Genomic DNA, 20,429 nt, shown 5'->3' with positions numbered 1-20,429 from the left:
TTAATCAGCCTTTAACAGTTTGAAATAGGGGGTGAGGCAGCGTGATAAAGATCGTTGATTCTGATCGTTAACTATGGAAAAATCGTATCAAAATCGATGAAGCAATTTTCGATATGTTTGCGTTACAAACTTTCCATACGGGGTACAAACAAACAAGCACAGATAAACAGTATTTGTATGTAATATGTCGTAATAGTTGTCATAATATTTGTACGAGGAAAACATATTGTTTCAATATAATATCTGTTGCTTATTGTTATGAAACGTGGGGTTTTTTTTGCACTCATTGACAGTCTATAAGGTCTTTATATATTAAAGACTTTCTGCTCCATTAATCGATTTTAAAATGATTCTTTCTTTATTTTTTTACAAGACAACTCACGCACTAAGAATTACTCTTGTGTCGCGGGGACTTTTACAATCATACAAAAAATGGTAACAAAGAGGAACAGACCCGCACAAATATTTGTCCCGGGTTGGGAATCGAATCTACTTCGTCCCTAAGCTACGGAATCGGCGTGTAGTAGGTTATAAATATTTTACAAACAAGTATGATTAAAGCATTAAGAAATGAAATTATTGATAAAATCAACCCAAAAGCAATGAAGACATGACATGTAAAGATGTGAACGAAGTAAAATAAGTATGTAGGGATCGTAACGCGTGGCGTAATTTGGTTTTTGCCTAATAGTATGGCAAAAAACTTTTTTAAATGTTGACTGTATATTTCAATCCGAAAGAAAGACTTTTCTATATACCTACGACAGTAGTGCATGAATTTTCTTTGCGAACGAAACCGCGTTGTTTAATGAGTATTAGATATATCAGTAAGCCGTCGGACACATGTGCTCAAATAAATTTATTACTTACATTATCAAAGCGAAACATTCCACGATGATTCCCGTTTTAACTGCATTGTTTGTTCCTTATCAGTAGCTGTAGGGTCGCTGTTATCAATATTATTTGCTTATAACCCGATCCGAGAGAAAAAACTTTGTGATGTCAATGTCATATGATAAAGTTATTGGTTTGTAGAATTTGCTAAAGATCTGTGTAGATTTTTTATTGGCGAAAATTTTTGTGTATTTTAGGTTAAAATACGGGTAACTTGGTTTGAAATAGAGGCTTTTGCACTAATTAATATGTTTAGGGGGCATTATATCATCATCAGCCTTTAAGGTGCTATAACAGTCTGCTACTGAACATTATGTCTCTCCTAGAGCGTACCACGTTACTCGGTTCTCTGCCTGCCTCATTATGATACTTGTAGAGTGAACGAAAATTAAAATTTAAATCAATAAAGTGTCTTTAGAAGGCAGAAAATTAGTTGTATTTATAACAATGACATGATCGTTAGCAAATCTAATATATCTACGATGTAGTATAGCTCATCTAATGTAGATATCTACCTACGATTAAAAATATATCAGATGAAATGTGGACGTATTTGACATTGATATCTGTATCTAAAAATATAAACACTAAAGTTTGTGATTATGGCCAATCAAATGCAGTAATAACTTATTATTAATAATATATAGCGGAAAAGGCCAACATTTTAAAATATTTAGGAAAGAAGATTTCTGGAAGTATCAGGAAATTATTAAATATTGCAAAAGTCATACCACACGTGATGTAAGATTAGGAGATAGATAAAACTCAAACGACATGATTAATTTATTATTATTAAGATTAACGTGTAATCTGATAAATGTTTTTTAACACCGGGAAAAATACTCTGAATCATTGTGAGAATCACCATTAGATATTACTTCTGCGAAATAATGCTTAGCATTTTGTAGCTTATTCTTTAAGGACAAACTGCCTTTAAAGCAAAATAGCTGATTATAAAGGAAAAATCCACTATGAAGAACATGGAATACATAAATGTAGTATTTATTGCGCTTTCAACGCTAGTAGTGTATTGTCCATGCAATACACTGACTTGCCAAAATTGTGTTTTCCACAAATAATGATCACTTGTTAAATATTTCGTTATCGTTATGCGGCAGAGGACTTTTTTCTTGTCCGTTGATCGCAACCATAAAAGAATCTTCTGCTCACATACCTATTAAATAGATAAATAATCTCTTCTATATCTAAATGAAGAAACGAAAGTTGGTAGGGACCGTAGCAAGTGCCTACATCTATAGGAAAAGGCGTAATCTTTATGTATGTATAATTCCTCCAGAAATCTAACCACCTTCTTCTTCTCTCAGGTCTTCGACAAAAACAAGAGCTCCGAGAGTTAGCCCCCAACTCCTCAAGAAGACGAGGCAGTGCAGCCGGCCAGGATGACGTCAGGCTCAACATGGAGAAGTGCCTCATCGTGTCTAAAGTCACCAGGTTCGAGTATGAGAAGTAAGTGAACGATTTTTGATTATATTCTTTGTAGCTTTAGAAAAATCTTGCTGCAGTATGGTAGTTCTTCACGCAACCTAGATTTAACTTCGCGAAAAACTAGGATGGCAGCTTTTTTAAACAATCTGGACGTAACTTAATTTAAAACTAGAAAATAATCACGTCAATTTCTCGGCATTATATGTGTAGAATAAAAAAAACAATCTAAACCTACGGAAGAATATTCCACTCTGGGTTTTTTTTTTTGAAAAAACCAAAAAGTAATTGTTAGAAAATTAGTAGCCTTGCTTATGATAAGTGGATCAGTTGGGTTTCATTGTTTTTCCTATTGGAGACTCGGAGATCACGTCTTACCATCGATCTTGAAGTAATTATTCTATATCATTACATCTTACCCTTCTATTAGAGTACTAGTGATCAATTTTGTTTGCAGTTGACAAATGACAGTAGCTTTGAGGAAAATGATACTAAACTTCAAAGTATTTTTTCTCAAAATTCCTTACATTTTCTTCTGCAATTTCCAGTCTGAGACAGACTATTTCCTTGTTTAAAGGAAAAACCAAAGATCTCGTGACAATAACACTGTGACGTAATAGAACAAAAATTTTGCGTTATACAGTTTATCAAGTCATCGCACTATATCAAGGGTCATTTAAATATAACTATCGATACATACATACATATATACTTTAGGCTTGTTACACATATATTCATTTAATGATCGAGCCGGGCAGTATAATCGAATATATTATGTGGATATTCGGGAAAAATGCCGCTTGACATCGCCGCCCCTAAGTAAAAATAGTATGAAAGTCAGACCCGAAGGAACTAGGTACTCTACGCGATCCGCATAAGTCAAAACCTAAAACCTAAGGCTGCGTCTACGCTAGGAGAGTCGAGCACATTTTTTTTCTAAAACCGTTCGAGGCTCTTAAGTCAGTCCAACAACACAATTGTGTGCTCGGTTCCTCTAGCGTAGACGTAGCTTAATGTAGTAGTCACGGGTCGGCTTTTTAGTTCCACAAAACTACTGAATATAATAAATTCTTGAGCCCAATGAGTATTCCTATCGGCACAAGCCGAAGTTCAGTAATTGCTTCGAGTAAATTTTGTTGTCCGATAAACATTGCCGGACCGACAATATCGACACGAATATGTATGTTCCAAGCCTTATATACATAATAAACAACGTGATCTTACGTAACACGATATCGGACGATATTTTTATACAATATGTTAGTCACACGTGGCCTATATTTTGTAATGTGGTATTTGGCGGATAAATGAAAATATGATAACGAGTAACGCGTTGACTTGGGCAGTTTTGCAAGCTTTCCACGTTCCGTACTGTTTTTCATAGGATGATTTTTGACAAGTTTTTCCTATGCCCTTTTAAGTTATTATTTTGCAGAATTTTATCCAGGTTTAGTTCAGAAATTCAGATGTAACTAATCGTGACTACTAGAAAAAATGACAACGCCGCTTTTGAAGTTTATGTATACTGATTTAAATTTATTGAGTGTCGTACCGTGACTTCATTTGCGGCCTAAATTGTCGTCTATAATCCTAAAATTGCTAATTATAATAAAAATTAAGCCATTGGTAATTGAACCACAAATCTTGACACGGACTTAATTCTTAGGGACATTAAACAAACATAACTGTTATTCTGCTTTAAAACTAAGTAAAAGCATCCAAACCCTACAGAAAAAATCTTCTGCAACGAAAAAATAATAAATTAAACGTCCAAATCAACGTCAATTCTTTCGTAGTGATCCACATAACGTAACGCTATGTATTACATAAAGCGACCTATATACGAACTAGCACAGTTCACTCGTCCAAGTGCAAGATACAAAGATATTCTTGTAGTGATACTACAAATATCGCCGATGTATTTCAGACGCGCGCGTAGGATGCACGCGGTGCTGCCAGACAATATTTTTTCAGGATTTCAGTTTTTTTTTTCAAACTGCTAGTTTGGAGCAGTGGTTAAAGTGGTCGTCGCTGCTAGTGCGTTGAGAGAATGTAGGTACGATTTCCAAAGGAAACAATTGTGCGATAAATAATTAGTTGTGTTGAGTCTTGTTGTGCTTTGTGTCCGTTTTTTGGAAGTTTGTAAATCAAGTTCCCGCGACACAAAAAAAAATCTAGTTCTTTAAAAAAGAAATTAAAACATACAAGTGAATGTCAAAGCATCACTCAACTTAAAGGAACTCTTAATTATCATGTTATCTTTACCATTCTATTGTGCATCAATAGCGACAGACATCATTTTGAGCGTCACTTAAAATTAATTCATATCTCTGCTTTTGACTATCACAAAAGTCATTTTTCCTAGACTTCTACTTTCGCCCATTTGTATTTGTCTAAAAAAATATTGACTACCTTGAATATTGTCTTAAAAGAAGAGAACGCATCTTCTTTTCCAGAAGGGGGACAAAGTGAATGGAACTGCGAAAAATTGCACTTTGGTCAAAAAAATTGGGACATACGAAAAACGTAATGTCTGGCTACCCTATTTGCACTCGATGTATAAAGAAAAGTATTTTTGTATTTAAAACGATGTCTGTTGCTCTGCTGGCCTTGATTCTGAAATTCAAAGTGCAGTGTGTAGTTTAAAAATATAATCTCTTTGTATGAAACCAGTTTGAGCTTGCAGTTGCGCTCGCGTGGGGAGTAATTTTGTGAAAAATATTGCTTTTGTTTTAATATTCTTTTAAAATGAATCAGAAGTTTGACGTATTGTTATAAAATTTACATACATTGTCGCATAGAGTAGTCGGTAGAGATCAAGGAACTTCTCTTGCTAGGTTCCTTAAAAAGGCATTTGCTCATTTACACTAATACTTGGTAATGACAGTTTGCCTAAATACTTATAATATTTGTATATACTAAGGTCTAACTTTCGACTTTATCCCAAAAAAAAAACCATGATATTTCTTAAAGTATAGGCAAAAGGAATACAAAAACTCATACACAACTTCGGACCTCTGTTATCTGAATTTTCCTCTGAAAAATTGAAGTTTGTAGTTGTTTTTTCAACGGTTTTTCCACATTACAATCAATATCAAACTGCTACTTTTATGGTAAATGTCTTAAATAGGTAATCTAGAAAGCAAATAAGTATGACGAATTAATCTCTGCATCGCAGGGGTCTAGCTGATATGAAATCACGCATAAAGTAAAGTACAGCTTGCAAACAGCAATTACATGATATGGATTCGATTATCGTGATAAGAGTTCAGTGTACGAGGTCACGTTGCCGGTACATAAAGTGCAAGTCTGTTATATTTAATCTCGGATCTTCAACTATACCCATGAAAATCGGTTCAGCATTTTAGACCCTGAAAGCGCATCATAGAGACTGCATTTACATACATATTATGACATACAGAGACCAAAGAACATCACTTGGTACGCGATTCTTACCAACTTCCCTCGCCTCATTCACATCATATTAATATGGATTACAGATGGATTTTAATTTATTTGAGCTGACTGTCTCCGTCCTTTGGAAGGCACGTGAAGTCGGTCCCGGTTAAGATTAACATTCATTAAGCCTTATCAAACACCTCTCGGACGGCTTGAACATCTGACACTAGGTTGACCACCGACCATACTACAAAAAAAAATTGGCTGAAAACTATTTTTTTTTGTTTGAGTCAATGGTCAGGGTTTGATGACAAGCTTTTGGGCCATTGAAGAAAAACATGTGAAAGTGTATTTCTATAAAATTTTAGCTTTATTTTAGTTTATATTGTTTTTATTTCGGAACATAGTCATTATCATCTAATCTTTTCATGCTTATAAAGTCGTGGGTAAAGGCAGATATGAAGGTGTAATTCAACGTGAACTGTCGTATCAGTGCAAGTCACGAGTACTGAGGCTTGCACAGGTGACCGACATTTGTATTTTTTGACCTAACTGATAAGAACCACTGATAACAAGAGGTAAAGAAATTAATCTTGAGCGATTGCGATATTTGTGTGGAATGTAATTAATGACATTAAGGTTTAAATGGGGTAAAGTAAGATATGTATATAACATCACACCTGTTATTTACGAATGTACAGGCAGAGGTATTTGAAACTCTTGATGTAATCTTTTGCATTTACGATGTTAGTCCCATGTAATAGAGAGCGAGCGATTAGAGTTGATAGACGTTTTTATTCTTATAAACTTGCTAACCTACAATTCGGGTTTAATTCTAAAATTTCTCTCATTGACGTTGTTTTGTTTGTTTGTTTGTCGTATGGTTAGTGGTCAAACTAGTGTCAAAGTTGTTCAAGCCGCCCGAGAGGCCTTTGACATGGCTTATTATTAAAATTGACGTTACAAGTTATTTCTTCAACGTTTCAAAAATAAAAGTCGCATCCAAACGATGGCAGGCGTTTTAGCGTGATACGCTGCGCTTAGAAGAGGCATAAGTCCAATAATCTTTACCACGGTTGTTGTCGATATTAGTCGCTAAATCAAAGGCATTCGAGCGGATTAAAGAACACTTGTCCATAGTTAAACGGAAACGATCCAACCCACACAGACGTAGTTTCGAGATATTTAACTTTTAAGTTCAGATCGTATTCCGTCATTGATTCTCCACTTTAAATTTGGGGACTAACTCAGGTCTATAACTTCATGGCGGGTTTGAATTTTACTTGGATTGTTTTCGTGATATTAAAATTTTAACTTCAAGGAGTGTTTTAATAGTGTGGGTTGGATCCTTTCCGTTTAACTATGGCCACTTTTGTTCTTAAACTGTTTCGAGAATCCAGGATTTTGTTGAGCTTCAATAATCGTAACATCGTAAGTGTCAACATTTGACGTAAACGAATAATTCATTTGATTTTGTTTGTAGAATTCTGTCACAGGTAAGGCTTTTAGCAACTGCTAGAGAATAAAAACGTTTTTCTCTTAACTGACTGATAAATACTACTATTAACTATTATTATAAGTTATTTATTGACATACACCGTGCGCATGTTGAAACACTAAGTAAATATTGAACTGTGACGTGTTGTTGTTTTACTTAATCACATGTCATGAGAGGATTCCTATGAATAACATTATAGATAACGGAAGGTAAATGTAAAGGCTATATAAATTTACAAAAATATATTAATATATAGCATTTTCAAGCACTCAAATAGTGCTTATGCATCATATGTAATGGCGCCCGTAGCCAGTTGCGCTCACCGGTCGGTAAACGATCTGTTGGTTAAGCAAACCTTGGCGCGGTCATTCCATAGATGGGTGACCGCATAGTGGTATTTGAACTGGGCGTCTCCGTGCTTCGGAGGGCATGTAAAAAGTCGGTCCCGGTTGTTGTCAATTAAGATAACAGTCGTTAAGCCACGTCGAAGGCCTTTCGGGCGGCTTGAACAACTTTGACACTAGGTTGACCACTAACCATACGATTAGTAGTAGTATCATAATGTAGGACTTATGGGGGTGACTCTCTCTCTTCCATGCTCTGAATCCCATATGGTAGTGGGGTCAGCCTTCCTTCTTTTCTTTTCTTTTCTTTCTTCTTTCCTTTTCCTTCATTTCACTCTGTCCTGGACATCGTCTTCGGAAATCTAACACTCAGTGGCGTAGTGATTTAGGTCGCCACATGGTTCGATTCCCACACGGAACAATTATTTGTGCGATTCACAAATAATTGCTTCTGGTCTGGTTGTAATTTGTGACCGTTGTTAATGTTTTTGTAAATATCCTCGCGACACAAGAACAATTGTGAGGGAGTGGTTTTTGAAAAAAAAAAAATTGAAAATTGAGAACAAAAATGTTCCTTCTCAAGATATTAAGTGAAAATATCTGGTAATAAAAATAGCAATTAACTGGGCTTTCCCCCAGCTTGTTAATGAACCGCTCCGTTTCGTCAATCTCTTCTTATCAGTACAACTGATAAGCACTGATGACATGATAGCCTATTTACACACGTGCGTTAAACGCAGAGAAAGTTAATAACTCACATACATACGTGTACACTTGCCTTAAATTGCTAATTTGCAGTAAATATTGTTTTATGATACGCAATTGAAACATCGTGATGCATGAATGATAAAATAAATTGGTTTCGTTTTTTAGCTGTAACAGTAAATTAATTCAAAATCGGCATGATGCACGTCACGCAATGATGATGTCAAAATCACCAAAATTGTGTTATTTAACGTTCCTCATGGCTCTTGACCAGGGGACCAGGGAATCAGGATCTAACCCCTTTCTCATTCCGGTAGAACACCCTTACTCTGGGTCATGAAACACATACATAAAATCATGCCTTTTTCATACAGGGGTAGACAGAGAACGCCACTTTGTACGAAACAAAATTCCCTTGCTCCATTCACATACATATATCTTGTCCTCTGTCATGAAACGTTGATATTATATACTAGCGGAATGGCCCGACTTTGTCCGGGTATACAATTTTATTCTGTTGATGTCATTATCGTGGGAATTTGATTCCATCGATCCCATGCGAATCGGTATATTCCCAGCTGTCCCCTTTAACACTGTCCTTCGGGGTGACTACTGGGAATAAAAGTAGAAAGAAAATTCCCAGTTGTCACCCCGGGACAGCGTAGAGGGGACTATTGGGGATATACCTGCAAATCTTGTCTCTACAGTCTGTCAAAAATAATCCAAATTAGATCAATTGTTCAAAAGTTATGTGCGTAGGATACATTATGGTGATTATTTTGTTATATTTATATTTTTTTACTGCACGTTTGGCGCAGTGGTTTAAGCGGTCACCTCGCCGCAACAACCGTAGCGCCGCGTGTGGTGGGTTCGAATCCCACCCGGGCCAAATCTTTGTGTGATGAGCACGAGTATTTGTTCTGAGCCTGGATGTTTATTTATCTATATAAGTATGTATTTAGAAGTATATAAGTATGTTTATCAGTTATTTGGTTACCATAGTACAAGCTCTGCTTAGTTTGGAATCAAATGACCGTGTGTGAGTTGTCCAATGATATTTATTTTATTTATTTATTCTTTGTTTCAGACACTGTCACGACAACATATCAGACGCGGAGTTAGAGAAGCTGCTCCGCAAGCGAGGGTCTGATTACGACGCGATGATGACCACGCATAGACAGCAGAAGGCGTTTGAAGAAAACGTGGCTTCCACTCTTAAGGATATGGGGCTCAAGGTGGAAATGGCTAGCAGGTGATAAGATAAACATATTTATAATCAACTGCGGCTAAAGTAAAGTTTAAGACTGTGGGCCCATGTATAGGGTTTTTATAGGATCGTGAATAGATTATTTCTGAATCTTTGCAGTATTTAGCAGTAGTAGGTAGTTGATGTAGTTGCCAGTTAGGGTTAAAAATTGATCCTATTTAATTTTCCTTGCACAAAATTCTCCGCAAACATTCTTTTGGTACCCGGATGGTTTGATAGAATCAGACCCTCTTTTCCTACGCCACTCCTGTCGTTCAACCGTTCCACTAAGTTATGAGAATGATGGACATTTAATAAATTTTGCTTAGTTGGCTTGTTTTTTAGCAGCCATGGCCGAATATCAGTTAGGAGAGAATTGGACATTATTCTAATAATTATTGGTTGTTTACAGATTAACATATAACGAAGATCTAATAAAATGGTGTGACGTGGTGGTGCCGTGTGGAGGGGATGGCACCTTCCTTCTAGCTGCTTCTAGAGTAAGAGATGCTAAGTAAGTATCTCTGCGTATTGTTTTCCTTAACTCTTCGGCATAATGGACTAGGCCTTCGGTAGCGCGAAGATAAGCACTTTTTCGTAGGTTCATAAAATTAAACGAATTAAAAACTTAATTAAGTGGTATATAAAAGTTAAATCCTAGACTTTCATTTGATATAGGATACGCCTTTAATCTAATCACAAAATATAATCTGATATTCTGTACAAACTACTGCTTGTGGCTTTCATTATGCAAAACCCTGAATAAAAATCTTATGGAACTTAAAGCTATCTTTTAAATAGACAGGTTAATTATACTTTTTTGTCTGCAAACCGACTGCCCCTAGCGTGTTTCGTGGAAACTATTTATTCAAATTCGATTGTAAATAAAAATTTTAAAAACTCCCGACACAAGAACTGAATTTCCCTTTAAAAATTAAAAATATAGTAAAAGAAACTCAATCTTAAAGTACCTACTTAACAATGTATTAATAATTAAAAAAAAATATGTCGCGTTGAGGGACCTTGATTGCTTAACTAGACTCTTTGTATTTAAATTGTTAGTTTAAGACCCCCAACGCGACGTATTTTTTACCATGCCACAGACAGACAGACACACAGACAGACAAGTCAAATTTATAACACCTCTCTTTTTGCGTCGGGGGTTAGAAAATCGCTTTACAAAGTAACTGAGATGAAACCAGTCACATGAACTAATATGCTTTTTTCTATTGTTTTAGTAAACCAGTGATAGGTTTCAACAGTTCACCTCACAAGTCTGTCGGACGACTCTGCTTGCCCACCTGGTGTTCAAACGACGTGAAGGGTGCGTTCCAGGCACTAAAGGAGGTAAGTGGAATTTTATTAATTAATTGTTATTTTAATTACATAGTAATCAAATAACTATGCTTTTGATCTGGTTTTTTTAATTATACGGTAGTCAACTAACCTGTCATGCCTTTGACCAGATTTTGCTGGACGTTTCGGCACCAAAGCCTTAAACAAGTTTAAATTTGTAGGCGTGGTCTCCCTTTTGTTTTTCTTCGCTTGCCCTTAAGTGAACCTTTTTTAGTCCATTACTGTCCCACTGCTGGGCTAAGGTTTCCTCCTGAACAAGGGAGGAGTTAGGCTTTGAGTCCACCAGGCGAAAGAAGAAAATAAGTTGTTCAAAGTTATTCATTGATATAGATAATTTATTCCTAATCTAAAATGTAAACCTTTGATCTTAAAAAACCTTTTGTCCAGTCAAAAACATTAGTTTTTCTTTACTCTAACTAGGAATCAAACCCCATTAGTATATCATAATTTTTAAACTCTCGCGATGCATGTTTAATGTTTAATAGAATACGGGAATTAACGCGGACAAGCATTTTACCTTAAAATGCCTAACGTTTCGGCGTAGAGTAATTCCCGTATTCTATTACCCATCAGTATGTATTAACATTAGTATATATTTTCAGGGCCGCTTCAGTTGGATGCGTCGCTCAAGGATACGCACTACAGTGATGTGCGAGCCCAAGTTATTAGACACCATCACACCCGTCGACCTACATACGTTACATTTTTGCAGGTAAATAGTTATAAATAAATTAAATTATAAAGTGTTAATTTATAGTGTCACATCTTTTCGATAGATGGCGTTAAGGTTGATGTAATAATACATTTTGGTTAAAACGCCATCTAGTGAGGATATTGTAATTCGATATTTTTTTTTATGATTTTCCCTGTCAAAAATTCTGATTTATCTAGCCATACACAATTTTATCAGTGGTGGTCGTAACTTTGTCGAAATAGTTTCAAGATTAAATAATTTATTTTCTATTTTGTTTCAGATATCCCCCGGTACAACACACACACGACGGCTCGGAGCCCGACGCGGGAACTAACACAAACCCTAGTAGTCCTACTAAAAGTCCCACATTAGCTACTAAAGTACTACCTTACTTAGCACTTAATGAGGTAAGTCACGAATTGTTTTATTATAATGTAGCTTTTGGTGGTTTGTGACTCAGGACAAAATTTTCATCCCCTTTTTATCCCCCTAGGGGTAAAATTTATCAAAATCCTTTCTTAGCGTATGCCCACGTCCTAATATCTTCTACCTGCATACCAAATTTCAGCTCGTTCCGTCCAGTGGTTTCGGCTGTGCGTTGATAGATCAACATGTCAGTCAGTCAGTCACCTTTATAATATTAAGGTTATGAATAGTAATATGTCTAGATCAAATGTTGATATTATTGTCATTTTAAAATCATTGATTGTCAAAATGAATATTATTTTTTTCCAATATTTTTTGGGATTCTTTGAGTTCCTTTTTTACAATTTCTTAATAATATTGAATAGATCTATATTAATATTCAATTGTAATTTGGTTTTAAATACGTCAATATTGTGTAATGTATAATTTAGTTACAAAAACTAACACCAATCGGTGCTCGATATCGCGCGAGCTTTTCACTCCCGCTAGGCGGTTTGGTTTGCCATGCTCTTTTTGTGTGTCAGCTGAGGTCTACCCAAGTGGGTTCTGAGACCATATTTACTATATTTTCTATAGTTTTTTGTGTATTCGTCCAGGTATTCATAGGCGAGAGTGTGACATCGCGCGTGTCGCTACTGCGGCTACAGATCGACGAGGGCGCGTGGACACACACCAAGAGCTCGGGGCTCTGCGTCACCACCGGCACTGGCAGCACCTCGTGGCACTTTAGGTCTGTCTGTCTGTTTGTTTGTTTGTTAGTGTATAAGTACATAGTGAGAGTGTGACATCGCGCGTGTCGCTACTGCGGCTACAGATCGACGAGGGCGCGTGGACACACACCAAGAGCTCGGGGCTCTGCGTCACCACCGGCACTGGCAGCACCTCGTGGCACTTTAGGTCTGTCTGTCTGTTTGTTTGTTTGTTTGTTTGTTTGTTTGTTTGTTAGTGTATAAGTACATAGTGAAAGTCACAGCAGACAGTCATCAGCCTACTCTTTCTACCAACTATGTTGGAGTCGGCTTCTAGTCTCACCGGATGCAGCTGAATACCAGTATTTTACATGTAGCGTCTGCCTATCGGATCTCCACAACCCAATTTCCTGGCTTATAACACGATACCCCTCGGTAAGATTGGTTGTCAGACTTTCAAGCTTTTGACTACTAGTCTACTGTCAAAGATCTGTGAAAATGACAGCCGGGACCCACAATTTAACGTGCCTTCCGAAACATGGAAGAACTCGATTATGTAATATGGTCACCCATCTACTGACCAACCTCGGTAAACGTAGCTTAACCTGTTTAAGCGATCCTTAACATATCGAGATTTCAACTGCACGCTTGACGCAGTGGTTAACGTGGTCACCTCGCAGCAATAACCGTTGCGCCGCGTGTGTTGGGTTCGAATCCCATCCGGGTCAAATCTTTGTGTGATGAGCACGAGTATCTGTCCTGAACCTGTATGTCAATGTATCTATATAAATATGTATTTAGAACTATATTAATAAGGTCGGGGAAAAAGTCTTTTCGCATTACAGCATGTATGAACTTGTAATAAAATCTCTTTGGCTTCAAGAATCACAAATGAGTACACATTAAGTTTCTTTCAGTGAGCTCGTGAGGTATCCAAATATCAAGCTTTTTTGGGTAGAGAAAAGATTTTACGCGTTCATATCTATACTAATATTATAAAGCTGAAGAGTTTGTTTGTTTGTTTGTTTGTTTGTTTGTTTGTTTGTTTGTTTGAACGCGCTAATCTCAGGAACTACTGATCCGATTTGAAAAATTCTTTCAGTGTTAGATAGCCCATTTATCGAGGAAGGTTATAAGCTATATATCATCACGCTACGACTAATAGGAGCGGAGTAGCAACGAAAAATATTACAAAAACGGGGAAGCTTTGACCCATTCTCTTTTATGTAACGCAAGCGAAGTTGCGCGGGTCAGCTAGTATACTATAATGTGAAAAGACTTTTTCCCCGACCTAATATGTTTATCAGTTATATGTTTGCCATAGTACAAGCTCTGCTTAATTTGGAATCAAATGAACTGTCCAATAATACTTATGTATTTATTTATTTAATCAAACTAATTTATTATTTTCTATTACAGTATAAACTGTCTTCGCACGCATTCAGTGTTGGAGTTAATGAAGATTCTGTCAGACGAGTGCGGAGTCAAACTGGACACGTCTTTGGAGAAGGCGCGAGAGATCACCGAGAGATATAATGAGAAACTTATGTTTGCACCCGGTAAGTTTACTTGTGTTATAGAGACTATATTAAAACTAGCTTTTTTAGCGCGTGGTTAGTGATTTAGGAAAGTATTTTCATACAAAATTTCATCCCCTATATTATCCTCTTGGGGGTAGAAATGACCAAAATCCTTTCTTAGCGGATGCCTACGTCATAACATCTACCTGCATGCCAAATTTCAGCCCGATCCATCGAGTGGTCTGGGCTGTGCGTTGATAGATCACTATGTCAGTCAGACACCTTTGAGTTATATGATAATATATTTAGGTATGTGGATTCAAGTTCGTGTGACATCACGTGCAATAAGTGTAGTGCTTGAAAATGGAAAGACGTTTTTTATTACGTTTATGCGTATTTACCCGTGCAAACATTTACGTACGCTACACGTTCGCAAGTTCCTTAAGAAAGAGGGAATATAGCACATTGAGCGCTTAATTAAAATTACTTAGAAATATCAATTTTAACTATAAGCTAAATATAAATTTCTTTTTTGAACCCATTACTGCCCCACTGCAGGGCAAGGGTCTCCTTCAAAACGAGGGGGAGGGGTTGGTCCTTGATTTAGTCCTTCACAGTTATTAATTACGTTAAATTAATAATTTCTTAAATTATATTGCGTAGACTGGCATCAGCTGGTCAAATTTACATACCTTTTAGCTCTCAACTGAGGATTAAGATTTACTTAGCAGAAAAACCAAAGTAAATAACTAACCCTTTACATATGCGTAATATTCTAAATCCTTACATTTGTTATCGAAATTACATAGAACAGCATAAAATTACATTTATTCTTGTATTTCCTCGTACAGATTCTGACCAGCTAGCGTACTCGGTGCGAGAGTACATAACGTTCGAGGAGTGGCCGACGCCTCGAGGCCTGCGAGTGAGGGACCGAGCCAGCGAGGTTAAAGTCAAGTCGCACTGTACTGATGCTGGTAAGTTTTATACTTTTACCCGCAACTTCGTCCGCCACCTGAATATTCCCATGGGAATGCGTCATTTTCCCGGGGTAAAATGTAGCCTATCCTTTCTCGGGTATCAAAATACCTCCATACTAATTTCATGCAAATTGGTTCAGTAGTTTAGGCGTGATTGAGTAACAGACAGACAGAGTTACTTTTGCATTTATAATATTAGTATAGATATGGATTTAACTTACACACATATAAAGTTTCCTCCCGAAATGAGAGAGGGTTTAGACTTTGAGTCCACCACGCTGGCCTAGTGCGGGCTGGGGACTTTGCATACCTTCAAGAACTGTTATATAGATATCTCAGGCATGCAAGGTTGCATTACGCTGTTTCCCTTCATCGTTAGAACAAGTAATAATTATTTCTAATACACACATAACTTCGAGGAGTCATTGGTGTGTTGCCTCGGGTTCGAACCTTCGGGCACCGGCTGAATGAATAAAACTTAACCTCGGCTTATAATGCCGAAGTTGACGATGTTTCACAAACATCATAGCTATTTTAAAAATTACAGCATTAGTTATGATAATATTTTTCTTTCCAGGTCTAGTGGTAGACGGCAGCGTATCATTTCCATTCAACGACGGCACTGAAGCGATGCTGGAAATACATCCAGAAGATTCCCTCATGACAGTACACATGGACGACCGGCTACCTTACTGAACAACAACACTTTAACAACAAGAAAGTAACTATGAGAAGGTACAAGTGTCTTCAATTTATAAATATCGCTACGGCTTAATATCATCAGCTTTTTTAGCCTATTGTAGATGATTAATGCCCGGTTTCTGAGTTCAATTATATGAGTTTTAACGCTATTGAATAGATAAACTACCGCTAAATGTACCTCAGAAATCGGGGGTGTACTTTTGGGAATAGCAACCGCGACCACAGTTTCTACAGATATAGGTGCTAGAAAAGAATGATAAAGTGTTGTACTCGTTTGAGTGCCAGATGGGTATGGGCATGTTTTGGAGCTCAGCTGGAGTAATAACCAAATAAATCTCAGCAAAGACAGCATCAAATACTTGGTGCTTTCACAGGACACTACGGCACGAACTACATGCTAAATAAGATAGGAGCCATAGATGACCCTAATTGCAGGCACTGCAATGAAGAAGCAGAAACCATGAAACACATACTGTGCGAGTGTGATGCTTTAGGAAGGAAAAGAATGGATCTTCTAGGATGCGGTTACCCTAAACCAGAAGACTACAGGCTGCTTCCGATGGGGTGCATAGCAAAACTGTTAAAATCTTCTCTGCCCCCCAACGTCTAGAGTAGCAAAGGAGGGGGTGACACAAAGGATCAGGAATGGTCGAAGTGTCAGTCAGGCATTAACTGGCACCCCCACCCCTAAGATAAGAAAAGATAGGCATGTTTTCAGACGTCACGATCGTTGCTTGAGTTCTCCCAGGTCGTATGTTCGATCTTAAAAGTGGCCATGTTGTTTTGCTATAAATAATACGAGATATGTTAAAAAATACTATGTATTGTAGAAAGGAAGTGAATTATCTTTTATTTAGAGAATACTTTCGAAATTTATATTTGACAAATAGCAAGGGTGTATTTAATATTAGGTCGGGGAAAAAGTCTTTTCGCATTATAGTATGTATGAACTTGTAATTAAATCTCTTTGGCTTCAAGAATCACAATTGAGTACACGGTTCATTAGGTTTCTTTCAGTGAGTTCGTGAGGTACCCGAATATCGAGCTTTTTTGTGTAGAGAAAAGATTGTATTTACAAGTTCATGCATACTATAATGCGAAAAGACCTTTTCCCCGACCTAATATTTTCAAAATAAAGTAGGTGTGTCAAACTGGCCACTGTTTGCGTTTGCGGGAACTTAGGGCTTTACTAAGTTGTTGGACTATCTATACTATAATATTATAAAGCTGAAGAGTTTGTTTGTTTGTTTGTTTGTTTGTTTGAACGCGCTAATCTCAGGAACTACTGGTCCTATTTGAAAAATTCTTTCAATGTTAAATAGCCCATTTATCAAGGAAGGCTATAGGCTATATAACATCACGCTACGGTCATTAGGGGCGGAGCAGCAACGAAAAAGGTTACAAAAACGGGCAAAATTTTGACCCATTCTCTTAGGTGACGCAAGCGAAGTTGCGCGGGTCAGCTAGTAGTAAATATAGCTAGGTATAAGCTTAAGACAGTTTTACGGCGGGTTTGTAAGTCTATAACAAGTAAATACCTTTCAAAAATGAGTACTGAAATGTTAAAAATGCCTTATATATTTGAAATCTTAAAAATAATCATTAAGCTATGATAAAAATCATTTAATGAAAATGATTGTAATCTTGTTAAGAAATAGCCCTCTTATTCACTATAAACTTATTTTAGTTAAAACACTACTATAATATGTTTCCTCTTTTTCATTTCGCTAAGGAGTGAAAGAAACAAAGCTCTTTATAAGCCTTTCATAACTTCATATATTTTTATGAATAAGAGGGTAAGTTTTTATGTTTTTGTTAACCTTGTGAACCTCAGACATGAAATATTCCACAAAGACATGTTTTTCCTTTATGATAAATAATAGTTATTTTAATAGTTATTACCTATAATGTTTTCACCTTGGTTTCATATATCCACACATTTTTTTAGTACACAATAAGACTCCAGAAACCACATATTTGGGCTGGGATTTGAACTTGAGACTAAAATAAAATTATTTTCATTTCATTTCTAGTGTCATCACACAATTACTGCGCCTATGGGTAGTCGATAAAATATTATTGTAAACAGTTTAAGTATAACCATTCACAAATGTTGTAAATATCACATTTATTATCAAACATGCTTTAGAAAGGCAAAACCGCACACTGGTATATTTTAATTAAGCCCGATTTCCACCGCGAGTGGAACGGATTTTGGATTTCCATTTGGGTGAAAATCGGGCTTTTTAGTTAAGTAGGTATAGTTGCTTATAAATATCATCATCACATATAAAAATGTGTATAAAATACATGTACATAGATATAAATAATCATTAATTAGTATAATTTGTAATTGAAGTAAACTTGCATTAAAAAGGTTCGCTAGATGTCGCTACTAGCGATATGTAAGTGGTGCCATCTAGTGTTGCAACTTTGATGCTTTTGGTATAATCAGTAAAAAATCTGTCGTTACATTTGAAGCCACTTTTTTAAAATATACTTGTTAATTTTACATTCATTTAATTGGGTTATTTTAAGTTCTATGGCAGCTATCAATAATTTTTTGTTTGAGCGTAAAAAACGGCTACACTTTAAATTAAGTGCGGATTAAAACTTTGAATTGTGGCCTTAAATATCTACTATAAATTCTCTTTTATAAAAAATATGAGAATATATAAAATATATAGGATATTAAACTTAATAACACTACTATACGTGTTATATTTGTCATAAGAAACACAAAATCTTTTAACATTCATGCATAAATAATATTACGCCGTTTTCCCAAAGGGTAAGCACAAACTTCCCTTGCCTCATTCACATCCATACATCTTGTCATACAGGACCGCCGGTTACGAGTAGCACCAGACCTTTTTGTAAGACATCATTTTGCATCAAATTACTATAGAAAATAACTTTAAGTACATTTAATTATAAGATAATGAATTTAAAAGTATTTTATAATATAACTAGATGCCTGAAAAACTGTGATTATCTTATAAACGGCACTTTAGATATAACACCAACAATGTTTTGTCTCCTTCTCTTTATACGAGATAGACAAGGACAGATATAGTCTTGGTGATCGTTATTCGTAAGCATAATTATTATTTTTAAGACTGAGCTTGTGTAGGTATAAGCGCTTGAGCCTTCGGGCGGCTTGAACGGCACGTAGGACACTTATAAAGTGAGAAGTACTTAAATTGCTGTAAAATGTTATAATAGGGATCATGGTTATAGAGTCTACCAAGTGTGTTGGAGACCTTGCATCCTTTTAGAAGCAGTATCTATAATAATATTATAAAGCTGAAGAGTTTGTTTGTTTGAAAGCGCTACTCTCAGAAACTACTGGTCCGATTTGAAAAATATAGGCTATATATCATCACGCTACGACCAGTAGGAGCAGAGTACCAGCAAAAAATGATACAAAAACGGGGAAAAATTTGACCCATTCTCTCTTATGTGACGCAAGCGAAGTTGCGCGGGTGAGCTAGTGAAAGATAAACTGTGTGATAAAGAATGCACTTATTTCTAAGAGTTGCTTTCCTAACCGTGCGAACTAGTGATAATTGTTTATTATACATATCTCGAAAAGCCACTAGCGTTTTAGACTTGAACTATCGACCACCTGCGTGGTTGCAAAATCTGGTCGGTATATTAAAATATGCAAAGAAAATACGGCTACAATCTTTTTTATAACAAAAAAAACATGTTAGCCATCGTCCCTATTATAATAAGCTACAAAATTGGTACTTTATGAACTCAATGTTTAAGTACAACCTACTGTCTGCTTGCTTACTGTAGTTAAAACTAGAGAATCTACTTTGAAATTTTGGTTAAATAAGATTTCAAATACACATACTAACAAAATGAAACGCTACCTTACAAAAAATAGAAAGCTTTATGTCAAGCCTTGATAGCCTTGGTTGAACTTTCGTCATTTAAATAAGCAATAAAGTGAGTGCTTCTCAAAATTAAGTGACGTTTAGTGTATTTTGCTATAAAATATTGTTAGACAGATTGCGACCACGGCCAATCAGGGGCTTACTCCCGAAAGAATCGTACTTGAAATCGATTTAATTAGATTCGAGCTTATGTCAAATTGTACTTTTAAATTCTAAACTTGCGCATGATTAAACGGTATTTTAAAGTAAAATTAGGCAATTGGATTATTTTCATTTGAAACCAGTCTTTGAATGCGTTACCTTAGAATCTAAGAGTACGAATTTGTTGGGAGTAAGTTCCCTATGCCAAAACATCAAGCAAACAAGCGAATAATCATAATTTGCGTAAACTTCTATGTAATATGAGATCATTTCCATCAAACTGCATCTTATCAAGTAGTAAATCGTAATAGTATGTGTATTTGAAATCTAACTAATTTATTTATGGTATTGTGTAAATTGTTTATATTTATGTTTGTGTTATTTTCTACGATATTGTATACATGGACGTTTGAAGCGAATATACATACAGTTATTGAACTTTTCGTATTTTATTTGTAACCTTATATTATCCTTCAATTGGGCCCGA

The 20,429-nt window shown here is 36.1% G+C and overlaps 1 protein-coding gene across 1 annotated transcript in view; it reads left to right on the top strand.

Moving 5' to 3' along the window:
* Positions 1 to 20,381, top strand: part of Nadk2 (NAD kinase 2, mitochondrial) — a 36,830-nt gene extending 16,449 nt beyond the window's left edge. Inside the window, exons 2-11 of the mRNA XM_076132244.1 lie at positions 2,220 to 2,361; positions 9,371 to 9,535; positions 9,942 to 10,043; positions 10,768 to 10,876; positions 11,488 to 11,597; positions 11,860 to 11,986; positions 12,602 to 12,735; positions 14,114 to 14,253; positions 15,066 to 15,191; positions 15,772 to 20,381. Of these exons, the coding sequence (XP_075988359.1) occupies positions 2,220 to 2,361; positions 9,371 to 9,535; positions 9,942 to 10,043; positions 10,768 to 10,876; positions 11,488 to 11,597; positions 11,860 to 11,986; positions 12,602 to 12,735; positions 14,114 to 14,253; positions 15,066 to 15,191; positions 15,772 to 15,890 (1,274 nt within the window). The 3' untranslated portion in view covers positions 15,891 to 20,381. The remainder of the gene's footprint in view (positions 1 to 2,219; positions 2,362 to 9,370; positions 9,536 to 9,941; positions 10,044 to 10,767; positions 10,877 to 11,487; positions 11,598 to 11,859; positions 11,987 to 12,601; positions 12,736 to 14,113; positions 14,254 to 15,065; positions 15,192 to 15,771) is intronic.
* Positions 20,382 to 20,429: the final 48 nt, after the last annotated feature.

The sequence above is a fragment of the Anticarsia gemmatalis genome, chromosome 27 (assembly GCF_050436995.1).
Source record: "Anticarsia gemmatalis isolate Benzon Research Colony breed Stoneville strain chromosome 27, ilAntGemm2 primary, whole genome shotgun sequence".
Classification (NCBI taxonomy): Eukaryota; Metazoa; Arthropoda; class Insecta; order Lepidoptera; family Erebidae; genus Anticarsia; species Anticarsia gemmatalis.
Note: the sequence above shows the minus strand (reverse complement) of the source record. Positions and strands in the feature narration are given on the sequence as shown.